The sequence below is a fragment of the Drosophila sechellia genome, chromosome X, assembly GCF_004382195.2.
Source record: "Drosophila sechellia strain sech25 chromosome X, ASM438219v1, whole genome shotgun sequence".
Lineage (NCBI taxonomy): Eukaryota > Metazoa > Arthropoda > Insecta > Diptera > Drosophilidae > Drosophila > Drosophila sechellia.
The window spans coordinates 15,226,307-15,246,978 of NC_045954.1; the positions used below are offsets into that span (position 1 = coordinate 15,226,307).

Consider the following 20,672-nt stretch of genomic DNA (forward strand, 5'->3'; position numbering starts at 1 on the left):
ACTGGACCAGCTGAGGATGAAAAGGTGGACGTCAAATACTACCTTTTTATTTAAGCAATATTAAAAAAGAAAGTAATCTTTAAATAAAAAAGATCAAAGAACAAAAATTGTTTATATTTAAAACATCGATGTTTTTCGCCAACCTTTACCTCTAGCTTGCAATCTGGCCGTCCGTCCACTAGCAGTGACGGAGTGCGCCGTAACAGAGCTGTTAAAGCTGTAATCGATAACTTTGATTGGCACTTGTGCGATATCTGAGTAATAAGTAGTATTTTGTGATATGTTGCGAATGAAAATTCACTAATATCTGTATAAAAACAATTGCATTGTGCTGCGCGCTGTGTTTGGGTAACTAAGGACAGTGGGAGTACCGTCCGTCATTTGGAGGCGTTGCAGCGCCAAACCGGCAAACAGAAATCCAAAGAAAGCGCCATGTCGAAAAGTTCCGGGTAAGTTTTGCCCCCCAAATTGTTTGAAAACAGATGAACTAATTGCTTTATTTTCCCGCAAAAGGCGTGATCGAGACAGGGAGCGCGACCGGGAAAGGGAGAGGGAGCGCGACCGTGAGAGAGAGCGCGACAGGGATCGTGAGCGGGACAACCGGCACGACAGTCGCAGTCGCGACTATGACATGGGCAAGTCCAGGAACGGAGGAGGCGGTGGCGGCTCCCGGAACATGCGCGAGGACCGGAAGCGAGGCAAGGACATGGTCAGCGATCGTGAAAGACGCGACGATAAGCGGAGGAAGTGTTCCAGGTCAAAGGATTACGAGGACAAGTAAGCATGCGATTCTCTCTACAAAAATGTGGCTTTTAGTGTATGTCTGTGATTGAATAGGTTTAAATACTTCAAAAGGTCGAAGGTTAATATTAAAACATTTATAATTGATTGGATTATGTGTGAAAACGTCACGTTTTCAACCGTTCAGAACCAATTTCGTGAGTCTGCTTTTATTTGCTTAAATTTAAAATGGTTCCCAAATATTTAAGTATCCTTATCCTTAGTTACTTTCGAGTATGTGGATTGAAAGAAGGCTAACGGGACATCCATCCTCTAAAGACAAACTTTTCTTAGTTCGCCCCATTACAGGCGCCTGGACAAGGATCGTGACCGTGATCGGGATCGCGATCGGCAGCGTGAAAAGGAACGGGAGCGCGAGAAGGAAAAGGAGCGCGAAAAGGAAAAAGAGCGCGAGAAGGAAAAGGATCGGGACCGAGATCGCCAGCGAGAAAAGGAATCGGATAGCAGGCGAGCGGCCGCATCAGCTCCGCTCATCATACCATTGCTCTCGACCAGCTGCTCCGAAGAGGAGGTGGAGGAGATCGACAAGGAGGAGCAGCAGCGTCGTCTGGAGCAAGAGATGATTAAGCGGCGCGAGCGAATCGAACGTTGGCGCGCGGAACGCAAGCGGGACACCAAGGCGGCTGTTGTGGCGCCATCAGTGGTCAATTCAGCAAAGAAATGGAGTCTGGAGGACGAGTCCGAGGAGGACGACAGCAATCCCGCTCCGCCGCTGGAGAGTGGGAAAAAGGACGCCGAACCCGACTCGCCGCCCTCAAAATTCCACAGCATACGCAAGCGCTTCGACGATGACGTGGTCGAGTCGAAGTTCTCGCCCGTTAAGCGCCCCACCTTTAGCAAATCATTTGGCAAATTGGGCATTGGCCTGGCCACCAAAGCCGAGGCGGATATCAAGAAGGAGCCACCGCCGGTGGACACCAAAAAGGAGATCAAAAAGAAGCCCGAACCAGTAGCGGCCAAAATGGAGATCGTTGAGGAGCCCACCGTCGCAACAGGGGAGAAGACCAAGAAGGAGCCGGAACAGCCGCATGTGCATGCTAAAGCGGATCCGGAAGTGTGTGACAAGCCGCAACCCGAAGCCGAGCCAGAAGACGAAATTGATCCACTGGATGCCTACATGCAGGAGGTCAACAACGAGATGCGGCGTGTGAACAATTTCGTCAATCCACCCGCCAAATCGCAGGGTGTCGTCATTCTCACGGGAGTGGCCAAAAAGAAGACGACGACGTTGAAGAAGGGCGAGGTGATAGAACAAAACATGGACAGCTTGGAGTACTCCAGCGAGGACGAACTGGAGGACATACGTGACACGGCCGTTAATCTGGCGATGAAGCACCGCAAGGAGCTGGCCAAGATTGATCATTCCTCGGTTACGTATGCGCCCTTCCGCAAGAACTTCTATGTCGAGGTGCCGGAACTGACTCGCATGACGGCCGGCGATGTGGAGAAGTACCGCTCCGACCTTGAGGGCATCCAGGTGAAGGGCAAGGGCTGTCCAAAGCCCATCAAGGTGAGTTCCAACTAGATACAGATTATGTGTGTGTTTTGAAAAATGTAAATATTGTGCTGTATTAAATTTTTTAGTAATTTCTGTTTGCCAAAACCAAAAATACCTTTAAAAATAATCCTCTTTCTGCAATCTTCTCCAGACTTGGGCACAGTGCGGCGTCAGCAAGAAAGAGATGGAAGTGTTGCGACGGCTGGGCTTCGAGAAGCCCACGCCCATCCAGTGCCAGGCCATACCGGCCATCATGTCCGGACGGGATCTGATAGGTATTGCTAAAACTGGCAGTGGCAAGACGTTGGCATTCATTTTACCAATGTTTAGGCATATTCTGGACCAGCCGAGCATGGAGGATGGCGACGGTGCTATCGCTATCATAATGGCGCCCACTCGCGAACTCTGCATGCAGATCGGCAAGGACATCCGCAAGTTTAGCAAGTCGCTTGGCCTGCGGCCAGTTTGTGTTTACGGCGGCACGGGGATCTCCGAGCAAATTGCCGAGCTGAAGCGTGGCGCCGAGATAATTGTATGCACGCCGGGTCGCATGATCGACATGCTGGCGGCGAATTCTGGACGTGTGACGAACCTGCGTCGCGTCACCTATGTCGTCTTGGACGAGGCAGATCGCATGTTCGACATGGGCTTCGAGCCGCAGGTGATGCGCATTATCGATAACGTGCGACCGGATCGCCAGACGGTCATGTTTAGCGCAACGTTTCCACGGCAAATGGAGGCGTTGGCCAGACGCATACTTAAGAAACCCATCGAGGTGATCGTCGGCGGTCGGTCGGTGGTGTGCAAAGATGTCGAACAGAACGTAGTCATTCTCAACGACGATGCGAAGTTCTTTAAGCTGTTGGAGCTGCTGGGCATCTACCAGGAGGCGGGCAGCATCATTGTGTTTGTCGACAAGCAGGAGAACGCCGACATCCTGCTGCGCGACCTCATGAAGGCATCGTATCCGTGCATGAGCCTGCACGGCGGCATCGATCAGTTCGATCGCGACTCCACCATCATCGACTTCAAGTCGGGCAAGGTGCGCCTACTGATTGCCACCTCGGTGGCGGCACGCGGTTTGGATGTTAAGGATCTCATACTGGTGGTCAACTACGATGTGCCCAACCACTACGAGGACTATGTTCACAGGTGAGCGCTCTACTGCATATCTACGCGGGATCTACCCCTAATATATTGTTTCTACCATTTCCACAGATGTGGTCGCACCGGTCGAGCGGGCAAAAAGGGCAGTGCCTACACGTTTATCACACCGGAACAATCGCGCTATGCAGGCGACATTATCCGCGCCATGGACCTATCAGGCACACTGATTCCCGCCGAGCTGCAGACACTGTGGATGGAGTACAAGGCGCTGCAGGAGGCCGAGGGCAAGACGGTGCACACGGGCGGCGGCTTTAGCGGCAAGGGCTTCAAGTTCGACGAGCAGGAGTTCAATGCCGCCAAGGAGAGTAAGAAGTTGCAGAAGGCGGCCTTGGGACTGGCCGATTCCGATGATGAGGAGGACATTGAGCAGGATATTGACCAGCAGATTGAGCAAATCTTTGCGGCAAAGCGCACGGTTAAGGATACTTCGGCCGCGGCCACAGCTGCGGCGGCGGCAGCTGCTGCAGCGGCAGCCGCAGCTGCGGCAGTTTCTGGAGCTAATCCGGCACTGGCCTCGGCGGCGGCTCAAGCGGCGGCAGCTGCGGCTGCTGCCAATATTGCCATTGCTGCGGCCTCGGCGCCCGCAACCGGTGGAGCTCCAAGTGTGGCCATGGGCGGTGCTCTAAGCTCCGACAAACTGGAACTGGCCAAACGACTGGCATCCAAGATCAACAGCAGCAAGAATCTGGACACCAAGGGTAGCGTGGTCACTGTGGAGCCCATGATCAAGGGACCGCATGCCACGGGAGCCGCCGCGACCCTGCTGACCGCTCGCACGGTGGCCGAGCAGATGGCCGCCAAGTTAAACAACAAGCTGAACTATCAGCCCAAGGAGGATGAGGAAGGACTAAGCCCGCTGGTGGGTGGTACACCCAACCCGTTTACCAAATACGAGGAGGAACTGGAGATCAACGATTTCCCGCAGCAGGCGCGCTGGAAGGTCACGTCCAAGGAGGCACTTGCTCAGATCTCCGAGTACTCGGAGGCAGGTCTCACCGTACGTGGCACATATGTGCCGCAGGGCAAGAATCCGCCGGATGGCGAGCGCAAGCTCTACCTGGCCATCGAGAGCTGCAGCGAACTTGCCGTGCAAAAGGCCAAGCGTGAGATCACGCGGCTCATCAAGGAGGAGCTGCTTAAGCTCAGCTCCGCTCATCACGTCTTTAACAAGGGTCGCTACAAGGTGGTCTAGACCTAGATCTAGATCTAGATCACTCACCAATCCTCTCGATATGCTAAGATATTCTAATGTTCTTTGGAGCGCGATCAGATAGGCATAAAGACTAGTTTGTGGACATTTGGAGCAGGACAAATGCCCAAACGGATTTAACCCAATAAATTTATTGGATTCACGCACTTTGTTTGCAACGTGGTCTAGACCTAGATCTAGATCTAGATCCCCCACCAAGCCTCTCGCTATGCTAAGATATTCTAATGTTCTCTAGAGCGCGATCAGATAGGCATAAGGACTAGTTTGTGAACATTTGGAGCCGGACAAATGCCCAAACGGATTTAACTCAATAAATTTATTGAATACACGCACTTTGATTACTTTGCAGCTGTAATCTGTGGACGAGGGACTACTTTTTGCAAATCAAAAGTTCGATAGGCTGACTTTCAGTTTAAACGGCTGACACATATCGGAATAATCGATTTTCCTTATCGAGCAAAGAATTTGTTTCCCAAAAAAAGCGATATAAGTCCGCTTCAACTTTCAACCCATTTAGAACTCAAAATTGTTTTTCTTATAATTTTTTGTTGCTTTTCGCTGCATTTTTATTATTTACTTATATATCTCCGCCAGCACTCGAGCGCTGCAATCAATTGATTTTCATGCTACAGTATTTCTTGTGTCTAGAAACTACTAAAATTAAATTTAAATGTAGTTATGAGCTTGAGCATGTTCCGTTATCAATGGTATGTATTATAATTTTTTATAAACATTATTATGCGCATTTTGTTTTGGTTTAATGAAAAAATTTTACGTTTTTTAATTGGTTTACATTGTTTATGCACTAATTTGTCGGCAAAATGTTGCGGTTTTCTCGATTTAGTGTTCCATTCCCATTCGATACAAAACTATTTGTTATTTTATTTTATTTTATTTAGCATTCGTTTAAAATTATTATTGAATTTCGCGCTTGAGTTTGGTTTTTTCGTGTTTTTTTTTTGTTGGTTTTTCTTTATGGCTACTCATTCAAAATCACTCACACGCACGCTATATATATATATGTATATATATATATATATTTATTCGATACCTTTATATTTCTTCCTTTTTATATGTACAAGTCTAGTTAAAACTATGAAATGTGCTAAATTATACAATAAAAAAAAAACAAAAAAAAATGTTATGTATAGTATATAATTTTTTTAAAATTCTTTATATATATACTATATATTTATATGTAATTCATAGTTGTCATAGAGTTGTTTGCATTTATATTTATATATATGATTTTAGGTTTCCCATTCTGCATTAGTTTAGTTTAGTTTGGCAACATTTTAAATTCGTTGCAATATCTCCAGTTGCTGCTAACATTTTTTTATTCGGTTTTTCGTTTTCTCCTTGATGATATCGTTCTTGCATTAATTTACTTATAATTAGACAAAAAAAATTAAATTATGCCTTGCTTAGCTGTTTGGTTTTTTTGGGGTTTTGGGGCGAGTGTGTGTGTTGGTTTGGTTTTTCTCTTTGGCGGGGGGAAATCCGGATTTTCTTCCGTTCGCATGGGGCCTACGGATTAGGGATTGGGGGTTGCGGGTTTAGGGTGTACGGATTAGTTCTAGGATCTCTACTGTAAGCTAGCTGAAAATCGTTTTGTTTCTGGTTTCCTTTGGCTACAGTTGATGTGTGTGTGTGTGTGTGTGTGGGTGGGGCGATGTGGGTGTTGCATATATAGCTGCGGTATTTACAATCGAATCCTATATAGGTATGTATATATAGCGTATATACAGTGGCTAATGCATAGCGCTTCTGTTTTTTGGGGCATGTGTGCGAGGGTTTTGTCAGTGTGGTGGTGGTTGCTAGTGCTGCTGGCTGCATGCTGCATGCAACATGGAACTCATGTTGCCGCCGCCGTTGTCCATGGCTTCTACCTTTTCTTCTACCCCAGCTCGTCCACATTCATTTTGCCTTTTCCTTAGATTTATAAGCTTAGATTCTTATTATCGGATCACTTGAAGCAATTTCTTGGCATTCTTTTGGTCTTTGTGTGTCTCTCTGTCACTGTATTTGTATCTGTGTGTGTGAGTGTCTGTCTGTCTGTGTGTGTGTGTGTGTGTTTAGTTGTGTAGCAGTGTGTGCGTGTGATGTCCTGTGTATCCTTGTTGTTGGGCAGTAGCAGTTGGGGTTTCTCGTTTTGGAGGGGAAGGCCCGTGTTCAATTGATTTATCATTTCAATTTGTTCACCGCTTTTTGCTCGTTTTTTTCTTCCTGAAAAGAGAGAAACAAAAAGGATACCAATAAATGGCTTAGTTTGCCCAATTTATTCTCGTTTAAATACCGCCAATTTGCGAGATTTATTATTTTGTGATTGAATACAAGAATACAGTGTGCGAAAGGTAAATATTTTATGAAATACAAAATATTTTCAAGGCTTGAAATTCCTCTTTGTGTTTTATAATTTCCAAAACTATGTGTTATTTTTCTGTTTAATAAATGAACAATAATACTTATTCTTTACTGAGCAAACAATAGGTTTTAAATTATTTCAAGGATTTATATCTTATACTTTTGTTTGACAACAAGACACAAAAGGAATCACTTACTAACTAATTAATAATAAATATACTTTGCTTACCTTTTTTTCTTATACAATTCAATAAATTATTGCATTTGATATGTTGGTCCATTGTTTCATTATTCGTTCCTAAAAAAATTCTTGTATTTCTTGGTATTCAATTTGCATTCTCATTGGTTGTGTTATTTGCAAACGATGTTTACTTGGATAATGCTCGGGTGTTCTCCATTTCGATTTTTGGGCTCTCGGTTGGGGGTTTAGCTTTCTCTCTCTCTCACACTCATTCTCTCTCGCTCTCTCTCTCTATTTCTGATTGATCGTAGGAGGGGGGCTTAAGAATCGGGGGATATACATATATAGTTGAGGAGAAGGTGTATATAAATGTTATAGTTCTGTGAAATGCTGCTTTTATTATTATTAGTATTATTTCTGGCCGCTGCTGGTTGATTACTGAGTGAAAGACGTAGAGAGAAGTGGTCATCGTCGTGGTTATTATGGTTGTCGTTATCGTTGTGGTTGCCCTTGTGGTTGTGATGGTTGTGATGGTGGTGATGGTGGTGGTGGAGGTGGTGGTTGTGGGGGTGTTGCTGCCGTTGCGAAGAATACTACATGTATGTACGAGGATCAGGAGCAGGACCAGGATCGGGATCGGTATCGGTATCGGTATCGGTTTGGATCGGTTCAGAACCAGTTGCCGATACAGAACTACAGATAATAGTCGCCCAGACAGGCCGATGTCGCCGCCGCCGCCGCCGCCGCCGTTCCCAATGTCGCATGTGCCGCTCCTGCCGCCGCTGCCGCTGCCGTGTTAACCGCCGCCGCTGCCGTCATAAACGACTATCAGTATCCAAATCCCGCCGAACCGTGGCCAGTCATTGATGGTGTTACACTACTAACTATACCTAATTGTGTGGCTGTATTATTTGATTGTCAGTGTTGTTGAGCGGCAAATTTCATACGTTTTTGTTTTTGACGTTGATTGCAGAACCAGACGCGCACCACGTTTTTCTTCAAATCCAGCTTTTCGGCAATCGCTGCGATTTTCTCACCGGATGGCCTCGGCTGGACGGCGAAGTAGGCTTCCAGAGAACGCTTTTCAGGTGCCGCAATGGAAGTCCTTTTTCTTGAAAAAAGACTCGATATAGATTACTTTAGAAGCGGGGCCCTAAGCTGCGGGACGATCGGTAGTCGGAAGTCGGATGTCGGATGTCGGTATTCGGTATCGGTAGATATATAATGGTGGTATAATGATGGTGCTCTGATACTATGCTCGATCAATGCGAAAAGTCCTAATTTTTCGCGATATTTGCGCGTTAATGAGTGGTCTTTGGATTGGCTGGCGATACCCCATAATCGTTAATGCAAAATAAAACGCGACTACATAAATAATTAATTATAAAAATTAAAATTTAAATAAAGATATCAAAAGAAAATAATACTTTAGATGTTTTTCAATCGATTTTAAGCAATTATGGCACCAACTTCAATGCAATCCTAAAAAAAACGAGAGACAGATGGCGCCACATGCGTCCTGTAAACGTTGGTCCTTCCACGGAAGTAAACTTCAACGCCAGCTGACGCTACGTGGCCAACTCAACTACTTTGTTACGAACAAATGTACCTGTTACCGAGATGCATTATTTATTAATTGGCCGTGCCACATCATTGATAAATAATTTGTACACCTAAATTCGATTATGGGCTATCGCACGTCACTTGGGCCACCATTTAGAGCCGCATCTCCGGCTGTTTTTGGTGTCTGGCCAATTAGTTCGCGCTCAGATGCTGGAGCTGGGTGCTCTGGACTAGGGGCATTTCCGAGTGGAAGGGGATGGCGGACATGTGGACAGATGGACGAATGGACGGATGGGAGTGGAGAGGAGAGGAGCTGGGCTACGCTACCGCGTCAATTAAAACACTTTCTACCTTTTCTTTTCGCCCGCCGGCAGGACACTGGGCGCATCCGGATCGCGCCGCTTGTTTTTCGCCTGCGCCTCGGCCTCCTCGAGCCACGCCTGCAGGATGGGCTTGAGGGCGATCATATTGTTGTGGGACAGGGTCAGGCTCTCGAATCGACAGATCGTGCTCTGCGACAGCGCTCCGACGCCAGGTAACTTGAGATTGGCCAGGGCTTTGCCCACGTCCGCCTGCGTGACACCTGTCATTTATCACGATAGTTGATTTATGATCAATTGTGATTGGATTAGTCAATAAACAGGTGGGTGAGCAACTAACCCAGCTTGATGCGCCGCTGCTTGAAGCGCTCCGCAAACGCCTCCAGCTCGCGAGGATCGGTATCTGTGTCGGGATGCAGGCCAGCGGCAGCCACCGCCGCCGTGATAACAGGATGATGTACCGCCGAGTGTCCATGATGTCCTGCGGCCCGGATGATGAAAGATATTAGCATGGCCGCGTCAGTCTTATCGCCTCCACGGAGGCACTGCATCTCACTTACCCCCCGTGTGGCCACTTAACGTGCCCGGATGGTGGTGGCTCATCATGTGATTCATGCTGTGATAGGAACCGTGCAGGTGTTGGTGTGTGGGCGTCAGCGGCGACTCCGAGATGGGCGCCAGTGTGGTCATCGAGCCCGTCGGATCCAGCATGTCCAGTTGGTCCATCGAGTGGTGCATCTGTCGAGAAAAAGGATTTTCCTAAATAGTATTGGGATGGAAACGAACTCGATTAAAACATTTAGCAGCACAATAATGTAGGTTTTAAACAGTTTCAGAGCAAAGCAAAGACAATAAATGGGGCAGTAACAAAAGTCACTATGAATACATGATCTTCCAAAAAGCCTCTATGAATAATGAATATCAAGTCATCTTGGTCAACATCTTCTTGGTAATCTCACCCAAGATAACTTTCCAATGTTGAAAGTTCGTATCATTGTTTTTCTTAGTCATTTAAAGCCCCAAGATAAACAAATTCAAATCGGGCATCTGTGCCTGTACCCACTTAAATGGCATTATATTGTGGTAGGATGAACACTCATAAGGCCCACTGTACCATGTAGTAGCATAGTCTTAGGTATGAAGCCCATAGTGGCAGATCATATCCCCGTTAGGAATAAGAATATGATTGTTATCTCGCTCTTACTTATAAGCTAGCATTAAGAGATAAGAATGTACCATATACCTAGCTCACTCACAAACACATACACACTTCAGAGAGCATAAGAAAAGAGGAATAGGCGAGACGCGGCATTCGGTGGCGTGTGCTTAAAGAGACAAGTCGAATAAAGGCATTGTGAAATTATTTAAAGGGTTGAGTGCAGATATTCATTTTTTCGGCGTCCACAATATTAAACACCATCATTAAGCTGGCGAGTCATTATCATTGTAATTAGGACCCAATTCGTGAGGTTTTCCACTCACGCCATAAGAAATGTATTTAAAGCTACCTCTAATTAAAGTCCTTGCTCGTCCTCCTTCCATCCTGAAGAAAGCTGACAACCCTTTTGCTCCAGCTGCACTTGTTACTTTCCCGGCGCGGAAAGGGGGCGGGGGATCCCCTTTGGCAGCTTTAATTGAACGGGAAATCAGGCCCACACATACACACACACACACACACACAGAGGCAAGCGAGTGGCAGCGAAACGAAACGAAATGGAACGGATACGGATATGGATGCGGATACGGATGCGGATACGAGGGCGCAGCTCGCAACTCTTTTGTCTAGCCATCAAATATTTATAGAATCGCTCAATTATTTATACAAATATGAATAGCAACTAAAAAGCTGGAACAGCGAGGAGCTGCCTCATTTCCCAACCCACTACCATGTTCCCTCGTCCTGTGTTTTGCCTTTGTGTTGCTTTGTTAAGCATTTAAACTGATTACAGCTGAAAAGTATGCTACAGAACGGATGGCCAAATAGCCCGGATGGCCTCTTTCTGGCTCTTTCTAAGTCGCGCCCCCTCCGTCCCACCATCCCTCCGCCCATCGCCCATCTCTCTCTCTTTCCGCCCTCCAGTGGCCATGCCATTTTCATTCGGTTGGAGGGACCTTTTTGGTAGGGGGAGGCTCTGGGCTGGGTCACTCATATTTATTTATCTTTTTGGGAATGTGGCGCAGTCGGGCGGGTAAAACTAGCGCTTAGTTCTGCTCTCCTATGTACAGTCGGCAAATATGCCACGCCCCCACCGACGAATGCCGGAAAATGGACACAGTTAAGGGAAATGGAAAATGTGAACATCGGACCCCTGCCCAATTATGTAAAACTCTAAAATGATAAGGAGAGGCCTATGGAGAACAATAAGACCCACACACACACGCATGCACGTATATTGGTGGCCCTTTGTATATGTGCGAGGTAAAAACTATGTAGATGCTACTACCCCCGCCACGGCCCAAAAGTCGTCCGTGCTCCGAATACAATGGCAAACTCTTCAATTATAAACCAATCCCAAAATTAGTCTGACGGTTATTGGTTTGCACCCTTGGCGCTCGCTCTCTCGCTCGCCAGCTGCCCGTCTCTCTCGCACTCGTCGGCCGGCAGGGCGCAATGCCTCTCTTTCGCGCGCGATGCTGCCGTCTCTCTCGTCGCAGAGAGTACGGAACCACCCTGCGCGTAAACACACACAAAGGGCGTGCAAAAACAAAAAAAAAGAAAAACCAAATCGAAGGACCCAAAAATCTTAACTAACGAGGGAGGGAGAGAGAGACGGACATAGAGAGAGAGGGAAAGGGAGAGGGCTAAAGAGCGAGCGAGAGCGATGGAGAGGGAGAGCGAGATTACTTGGCCATGGACCCGGACCCGGACCCGGGTCCAAAAACCCGTAGTCATAGCGCCGGGAGTCGAAAGTGGAAAGTCGGGAATAGGGATTCCCGGAGTCGGGCAGCGGGATGTGCAGCATTGTGGTTGGCTGGGGCTAATGCAAAATTCATGTGGGCAGTGCCGATGTCGCTGCCAGCGTTAACTTTACCGTTAACGTTAACGCCACCGTCAACGTTAGCATCGAAGGATATGGCCATGGAATCCGTCCGCAGAGCCACCCACATCACCAACACACCCTCTGCTGGCCATTTCATTAGGCGCATAATTTGTAATTAATAAAATTATTCAAAGGCGACCAAAGGATGCTAAGCTGTAACTCAAAGCTGCGGAAAAACGTCAGAAAAAATGGAAATGCTTAGTATTAAAGAAATGCACAAGTTCAGTTATATTATGAACACAAAAATGATTATGAGCTTGAGTTTAAAGACTTTAGTTTAATATTAATAATATTAAAACCGAAATGATTCTCAAATTATTTAAATTTAGCCTTTGAATTCTAGCTAACAAAATTATTTGCTATTTATACATTTTTGCACAATGTTTTGAAATATTGGTAGTACTATAACTTACTCAAAAAATATAGAGTTTGAAATATATGACATTAAAATCTGCAATTTTAACAATATTTAAGTGATCCAAAATACATGAAAAAAATTAATATATTTGGAGATTAGAATATAATCTAAACAGAAAGGTTTCTATTTTCTGATTAATTACTTTTAACATTTCTTATAAATCGCTTATATAAAAAACCAATGTTTTTTAGATGAAGAGAAACTTAAATTTCTTCCAGTGCATAGGAAACAATGAATCCCAGATACAAAACTTTGGAGCCAGAACGAGGTGGCAGATTGAGTATGTATGAGTGTGTGTGTGTGTGTGTGCATGGGTGTGTGGGTGTGGCATGCCACATATCTCCACCTCTTTTTCGGCCAGAGGACAAATCAAATGCAACAATAGAAGGCAATTTGCAACAAAAAGGATACAAATAAATGCGAGTAGCTAACCGGAAAAAGAGGAAACAATTGCACTGCTGCCAAATTGCCAAATGTTGTCTGCATTGATTTCCTTTCCACTGCAACATGTACATATATGTATGTAGCTATATGTGTAGCTATATAGAAACATACATATATATATGTATCTGCTCTGCAGCAGCGACGAACACAGAGCATCTCGCACACACATATCCCTTTCTTGTGGGTGTGTGTGTGTGCATAAGGACGCCATTTTAAGCAAGAAATACTCTTGAAAATGCAAAGAGAGTGCGGATTTGGCCAGTGAGTTTCTATTTTCTGATTAATTACTTTTAACATTTCTTATAAATCGCTTATATAAAAAACCAATGTTTTTTAGATGAAGAGAAACTTAAATTTCTTCCAGTGCATAGGAAACAATGAATCCCAGATACAAAACTTTGGAGCCAGAACGAGGTGGCAGATTGAGTATGTATGAGTGTGTGTGTGTGTGTGTGCATGGGTGTGTGGGTGTGGCATGCCACATATCTCCACCTCTTTTTCGGCCAGAGGACAAATCAAATGCAACAATAGAAGGCAATTTGCAACAAAAAGGATACAAATAAATGCGAGTAGCTAACCGGAAAAAGAGGAAACAATTGCACTGCTGCCAAATTGCCAAATGTTGTCTGCATTGATTTCCTTTCCACTGCAACATGTACATATATGTATGTAGCTATATGTGTAGCTATATAGAAACATACATATATATATGTATCTGCTCTGCAGCAGCGACGAACACAGAGCATCTCGCACACACATATCCCTTTCTTGTGGGTGTGTGTGTGTGCATAAGGACGCCATTTTAAGCAAGAAATACTCTTGAAAATGCAAAGAGAGTGCGGATTTGGCCAGTGAGTTGGATATTAAATTTAGTAGCTTAGTTGGAATAATGTTAATTAAAATGTAACCACATTTACTGCCATTTAACATGAAAGATTAGCTTAAATAGATATGATTTAGTGAGGATAATAATATTATATTTAACAGAAGAACAGAATACCTAATGAACTATAAGAATCTACGTAAATGTTAGATCTTCCATCGTTAAAATGTAATTTAATCATATTAAACAAAACTTCTTAAATGGTATTACATAATAAATAATAAATTGAATAAAAAAATTAAGCTATCTATTTATGAAATAAAAAGAAATAAGAGTATTGAATTGCCGCTGAACTTTTTTCTCCCGAAAATCCGTTCTTTTCACTTGCTTTAGTTTTTTCTCTTCGACTTGGGTCACCAACTTCATGATTTATTAACAAATTTGCGAACAACATTTATTTATTTGCCGTTTGTTGATAAACATGTGACTTCATTTTCTTTTTGTCTCCCCTACGCTCTACCGCCGTCTCGCTCCCACCCTTTGTATTTCATTGCCCACTTTCTTTTCTGATTGTTTACGCGCAAATGACCTCATTATATATATAATGTAATTTGTTGTTGCCACACTGGGTTCCTTTTCTCTATTTTTTTTCCCATCTTGTTTTGACATAATAAAGCGTTTTTGGCGCAATTTGTTGTATCTATGTCTCTGTTTTTTGTTTGTCGTCTGTCTGCCAGCTCGCTCCCTCTCTCTCTCTTACGCCCGCATATCGCCCTCTCCCTACACGTGTGCATGTGTGTGTGTGTGCGCGCGCTTTGTTATTGTTCATTAATTTTTAAGCATTGTTAATATAATATGGCGGTGAGGTGAATCTCCTTTTCAGGTGGATCACTCACTTTTCACTCCGCCGGAATTCGTAGCATACTTTTCAGGGATAGGTGCTTAAATTAATGACCAGCGCTTGGATAAGTTAGCTTGCAAAACGAATTAGCAAATCGAATAAAACAACAATTAGATAAACAACACTTGAGAATTTAATTGGACGTTTATTTTTGTAAAAGTAACATATGGCAATATTTTGCATTAGCTAAGTATAAGCTCTGCGTTCAAATCTCTGTGAGTTCGTTCGAAAAACTCCATTTGATAACATTGGTTTAATATTACACATATGCAAGAAGTGGGTAGTGCATACCCCTGAACCTTAGGATCCATGGAGGTATATGTCGAGGTTGGGCCATTTCTTCGATCCGGTTGATTAGGGATGACTGTGGGTATGATGATTTCGAAACGATTTCGTGTAGGATATTGTGAATGAGTTGCGTGCCAGTGTTATTGTGTAAAATAATAAATCTGGAAGCGTTAACAGATCTCGCTGTCCTCTACTTCTTGCGCTTCTCGACGGGCTTCAGGATTTGGAAGGAGCACATAAGTGTATTGTCCACGGACATCATGGCACCAGCATTGTCAAATTCACCGCAATAGTTGGGAGCGGAAAAGAGGGTGACCAATTGGCGCTTGGCGAAGAACTCGTAACCATCCTCGACGACCTGATGGGCACGACAGATCAGATCCAGATCGTGCTTCTGGAGAAACTTGACCACCACCTCGGCGCCAAAGGTGAAGCTAACGCCACGGTCGTTCTCGCCCCATCCAATGGTGTCCTTGTCCGGATCGGACCACAGCAAGTCACAGAGCAGTCCCTGATCGGGCACATCGGTGGGACGCATAATACGACGGATCTGCTCCATCGAGGTGAGATCCGGACTCAGTCCGCCGTGGCAGCAAAAGATCTTCTCGTCCACAATGGCCACCACCGGCAGACAGTTGAAGCAGTCCGTGAATGTCTTCCACAACTTGATGGTATATCTTCGCTTGCACTCGTCGTAGAATCCATAGATTCTATTAATGCTGGCGCACTCGTGATTGCCGCGCAGCAAAAAGAAGTTCTCCGAATATTTGATCTTGTACGCTAACAGCAGGCAGATGGTCTCCAGCGACTGCTTGCCCCTGTCCACGTAGTCGCCCAAGAAGAGATAGTTAGCCTCCGGCGGATAGCCGCCGTACTCGAATAGACGCAACAGATCATAGTACTGGCCATGGATATCGCCGCAAATCTTGAGCGGCGCCTCCAGCTCCAACAGTATGGGCTGCGTCAGCAGTATCTCTCGTGACTTGAGGCACAATCCTCGTATCTCGCCCTCCGACAGCTGCACATTCTTGCCGGGCCGGGCGCCACGCACCTCCAATAGACGGGCAATTATGCTCTCCAGATTGAGAACCTCCGCCATGGCCTCGGTTTTGGGGGCCGCGGCTGCGTTGTCCGGGCTGGATAGGACAATCGTCTGGGACGCCGTTGGGGCTGCTTGTCAGGGACTCACCCTGAGATGGCGGCTGGTTGGAGAATGGAACTGGATCCTCGGCGGCGCTGGGCTACTTGGGTCACTAATTCGCTTCTTGGGTGCAGCTGCGTTGCGCTCACTTCTCTGCAAAATGTATGTCTTGATGACTTCCACTTGACGTGATTGGATTTGTGAATTTTTCGATTAACTGTGCTTACCACCAGAATATAACCGAATGGAATTAACTGTTTCCCCTCTATATATGTCGGTGAATTGTTTAACGTTCAGTTTTTTTTCTTTTGATCCTTTCACAAAACACGCCTGATGAAAATGTAGGAAAAAATTCTCGCTTCGACTGTTTTCTTTTGAGATTGCAAAGTGAAAATTAAAAAGATTGACAGTTTGATTAGTGTTATCGATTGAAATCGATTACCGCACCTTCTCTAAGTTCCTCCTAGTGGTGTGCAAAGTCCAGGTGTTGCAATTTGAATTCTAGAATCTGGACATTAGCCCTCCTGCTGCCACTGGTTCAGCGTGCTGCACTAGCAGTCGTCTTTGGATTGCGTTTGTCCCGATCTCGCTTTTCCGGAAGGTAATGACCATTGAGGATGTGATACACGTGTGCTTTGCACTTTTCACTGAACCGCACTTAAATACGCTACATTCACGCTTGTGGGGCTTCTTAAAAATTTTAAAACAAATTTTGATTCGGGAACGGTGACTTATACTTTTTCAAAGACTAAACGAGTGAAAAATCGACGACAGACAAGTCAGTGACTACCTCGCATTGTTCCAGTTCGTTTTTCATGGGAATGAAATGGTATAGTGATTTATCAGAAACTTTTACAATAGAAAATATATATCATACAAACGCATTTACTTGTATTTTCTTCGTTATCTGTTCTAAGTTTTGAACTAAAATAGAGGACACCTTAACCATCCTTATAAGCTGTCTCAGCCCTCGAGTTTGCAGTATCCAAAAGGTATTATTTAAGTTCGTCACCCCTCGAAAAGTGCGTCGACCCTCGTCTGACCCTCGTCTGACCCTCGCCCATTTGTTCCTATTATCTCTGATTGAGTGGAAAACTTGAAGTTGCCGAGTGCCATTTGCTGTGCACGCCGCTTTTAGTATATTGTATATATATGAGCTTATTTCGCCGGATTTGCCGGCTAGTGTGGCCACTAATTAGCTGCAATTTGTTGGCGCAACTTGAAAAATGGCAGTGTAAACAGGGAATTTTCCAGTGTCCCAATAATGAGGCGATAACCCCGCATTTTTCGCCCATACACATACCATATATATACATATATATATGTATATATATATATATATGTTCGAGCTGATTGAACTGCTTTGTCGGCTGTTGGCGAAGGGCTCCACTGTACAGTGTGTATCGTGTGCAGCGGCATCGTTTATTTTGGGGAAACAAAGGACCTCATTTTCCCCCATTTGTTTGACCAGCAAGGCAGCAAGGACAACAAGGACAACAACAAGCGGCCAAGTTTTATAAATGGCTTGGCCATTGTTGTGCGCCCGCCGCTGTTTGTTGAAATTAATTGGTGTTACACAAATGAGTAATTTTCAATGTACATAAATATTTGCACAAATTGCAATTTGTGTTGTGCGGCAGGGGATTGCCGGTGAGAGGGGGGTGGGGTGGTCGGGGGGGCGCACTCACTTTCGAGTGCTGTTCAAATAACCATTTTTATTGTCAAGCGCTAATAATTTCCACAATGAATAATATGAACGGCAAGCATCTGTTATTATTCCAAACAAATCAAAACAAGTGCAGTGTCGAAACGAAAGCGAGTGGGCGGAGTGGGCCAAGTCTCCTTGAGTGCTGAGTCCTGCATCCTGGCGTGCGTCCCACACTTCGCTGGCATCCTGGCCACACACAAATCTTCATAAATTGCAACTGCCGGGGCGACAGTTTTGGGAATTGAGACAAAGTGCGAGAAGTGCCTGTGTACCGGGGGCGAAATGCGAAAAGGGGTCGCCAAATGGGAAAATGATACACTTTACTTTACTTATTTTTACACACACACACACGCACGCACACGCACATACGGAAAGGACACCCCGTCGCACACAGACACAATCAAGGAGCAACAAATTGCCGCATAAATGTGGGGTGGTTCGCCACGTAATAGATTTTATTTTATTTTTATATCCGCCAGACGCGCTGCCAGCGGCCAACTTTTTTCCTACTTCTCGTTGTTTTATTTATTTATTTTTTTGTTTTTTGTTTTTGGCAGGGGGTTGCGATTCATGGCCTTACCTACTTTTACTTTTCACATTTTTACCTTTTTACCTTCTTTTTTTTTTTGCCACCGCCCCTTCGATCACAAGTAGGTTTTGCGGATGGGGAGGGGAGCGGGTGGTTGAAGGCAGCTAGATTTCACGGGAATTCCCAGGACATTCTGCACCGTTCGATGGAACAGCATCCCACATTCATTGTCTCTAACTAACAAGGAAAATTTGCCATGAATTTAAGCATATTTATAACGAGAAAAGTGCAAGTTACAGCTGCTCTGTTATATTTATGTATGAATTTATTGAAATTATCAAGAATATAATTTTGTATGCCATTCATATATGACTCTAAAGTTATAACTATAAAGTTCACTCTTAAGTTATAAATAAATTAAATGAGATAAACTCATTATATGGTAAATGCTTTTATTTCGATAGCAATTCAGTGTTTTTCTTTTACATTCTATAACGCAGTTTGTCTGTTAATTTTCCTTGCCATTTTCCAAACTCCTTTCAAGTGTATCGACTTTCCACAGACGACTCATAAACTTAGTCGAGCAACAATACTCACGCATACACTGCAATAATTTGCCGGGTTAATGGCAACATATTGTCGCTGGCTCATCATGCGTGTGAGCGGAAATAATAGCGATGGCGAAGCGTGGAAAACCAGCAAGACCGCGTAGTTTTCCCGCCTCCGGCGACCACCTGCCAACGTTTGCCGCCCACCCCGGCTTTAATTTTTGCTCGTAATTTTTTACACATTGCGGTCCCAGCTTAACGGCTGCCCAACCGTCTGTTTTCCGGCCCGCCCAACTGGGAGACACCACATCCAAGGGGCGGGGAAAAGTCCGCCCAGCCGTACGCAACCACCCTTCACGGCGATTGGGTTGCCTTCTTTCACATCACGCACACGGCGATGGAACAAGTGCAGCGGCTCAGGTGAGGAGGGAAAAGCGAGAAAGGGGGGTGGGAACACACCGGGAGAAAAGATGCACTATGTTGTATAGTGTATAATGTGTTATATATAGTATTAAACTTAGCTATGAGCGCTCAAAAAGGCTTAGTTTTAGTATAGCCAAGAATTGAACAAGATAATATTTATCAGCCATCTATTTAACGATTATAGTAATAAATTTGAATTTGTTTATAAGAACGATGAAGTTAGGAACAGAAAGACAGAACTATTTACTATTTATACTGGAAATTATAGATCAGTATCAGTATATATATAGATTATCAGATCATATATATTATACAAAATGAAGTGTGCTTTTAAAAACCTTCTTTAGAGCAAAGTTAATTGATCTCAGTGCAAGTTGTGGGCATTTTCTTGCAGTGCAGAGGGAAAGTGGCAATCACACGCTGCGTCGCCAGTTTGTGCAATAAAAACAACAACAAAAAGCACAACGACACGCTGCACACACACACACACACACACGCATAACACACAAGGACACGAGGGATTCCACGTACGCCCATGGGTGTGGGTGGCGGGGGGTGGTAATAGAAATTACATACAAAGTAGCAGGCGCGGGGGCACAGGTTTCCTCAGTTCACCCGTGTAATTCTCCCCTGTTTTTCCCTTTTTTTTTCGTCAGCCTGCACTTCCCCCCACCGCACCTCACCGCGGACACTTTCCCTTGTTTTTTTCGGTGCGATGCGACATTAATATGTAGATGCATTAAGTACATTATCCGGGGTTACAACCTCCGGGAAGCAGCAAGGAGCAACCAGATCCGGAGTAGCGCACGCAGCCAGCATCCAGAACTGGCTGGTGCTACAAAGGTATGGTACAGTGGTTGGAAATAGGTTATATAGATGGGATATATATCAGATATATGCTGTCAGCTATCATCTGTATAAGAAGTTAATCTATTCATATATATGTGTATAAGAAATACATGAGATATATACCCATATTTTGTAGATATATTATAACCATATTTTAGTAACTACACATATGGAATGGTAATCTCCTAAAATCTCCTTAATCCTATAAAATATTTCACAAAACATATAATATTAATATTTCGTAAATTTTTCATTTTATAACAAAACAACACTTCTTGTTACTGAAGCATGTAGTGATTTCGAAACAGCGAATAAACGCCCAAAATCACTGATTCAGCCCACTGTGCACAGTGGCGGGGTCACGAAGGGGGCAAGGGAAATATTATGATTTATTTTTATTATGGCAGGTAAAGTGGTCCTTACAAGCATCAAACAGGGCCACGCCAATCGCCCAC

The 20,672-nt window shown here is 44.7% G+C and overlaps 3 protein-coding genes across 20 annotated transcripts in view; 1 reads left to right on the plus strand and 2 right to left on the minus strand.

Moving 5' to 3' along the window:
* Positions 1-227: 227 nt before the first annotated feature.
* Positions 228-5,804, plus strand: LOC6620367 (probable ATP-dependent RNA helicase DDX46). The gene is made up of 5 exons (XM_032726312.1): positions 228-449; positions 514-777; positions 1,075-2,311; positions 2,451-3,451; positions 3,518-5,804. Exons 1-5 carry the CDS (start codon positions 433-435, stop codon positions 4,656-4,658), a joined length of 3,660 nt encoding a protein of 1,219 aa, XP_032582203.1. The 5' UTR covers positions 228-432; the 3' UTR covers positions 4,659-5,804.
* A 539-nt stretch (positions 5,805-6,343) lies between these two features.
* Positions 6,344-20,672, minus strand: part of LOC6620368 (inhibitory POU protein) — a 28,395-nt gene continuing 14,066 nt past the window's right edge. For 5 of the 18 annotated variants that reach the window (XM_032726327.1, XM_032726330.1, XM_032726322.1 and 2 more), the window contains 6 exons: positions 9,665-9,863; positions 9,445-9,585; positions 9,136-9,367; positions 8,169-8,332; positions 7,270-8,111; positions 6,344-6,902 (listed from right to left, as the gene is read on the minus strand). In XM_032726327.1, coding sequence (XP_032582218.1) covers positions 8,050-8,111; positions 8,169-8,332; positions 9,136-9,367; positions 9,445-9,585; positions 9,665-9,863 — 798 coding nt within the window. In that variant the 3' untranslated portion in view covers positions 6,344-6,902; positions 7,270-8,049. Of the gene's footprint in view, positions 6,903-7,268; positions 8,112-8,168; positions 8,333-9,135; positions 9,368-9,444; positions 9,586-9,664; positions 9,864-20,672 lie in introns of those variants that run through there. The other 13 variants (XM_032726325.1, XM_002044540.2, XM_032726329.1 and 10 more) reach the window with 4 other exon arrangements.
* Positions 14,860-18,151, minus strand: LOC6620369 (serine/threonine-protein phosphatase alpha-3 isoform). Its single transcript, XM_002044541.2, has 3 exons — positions 16,608-18,151; positions 16,388-16,531; positions 14,860-16,313 (listed from the first exon to the last, which is right to left on the minus strand). Exon 3 carries the CDS (start codon positions 16,116-16,118, stop codon positions 15,210-15,212), a length of 909 nt encoding a protein of 302 aa, XP_002044577.1. The 5' UTR covers positions 16,119-16,313; positions 16,388-16,531; positions 16,608-18,151; the 3' UTR covers positions 14,860-15,209.

Excerpts from the sequence above, each read along its gene's own strand:
- LOC6620367 (XM_032726312.1), top strand. Across the intron at positions 2,312-2,450 it reads GCTGTCCAAAGCCCATCAAG|ACTTGGGCACAGTGCGGCGT; the intron begins GTGAGTTCCAAC and ends AATCTTCTCCAG. Across the intron at positions 3,452-3,517 it reads TACGAGGACTATGTTCACAG|ATGTGGTCGCACCGGTCGAG; the intron begins GTGAGCGCTCTA and ends CCATTTCCACAG.
- LOC6620369 (XM_002044541.2), bottom strand. The coding sequence starts at position 16,118 with ATGGCGGAGGTTCTCAATCTGGAGAGCATAATTGCCCGTCTATTGGAG.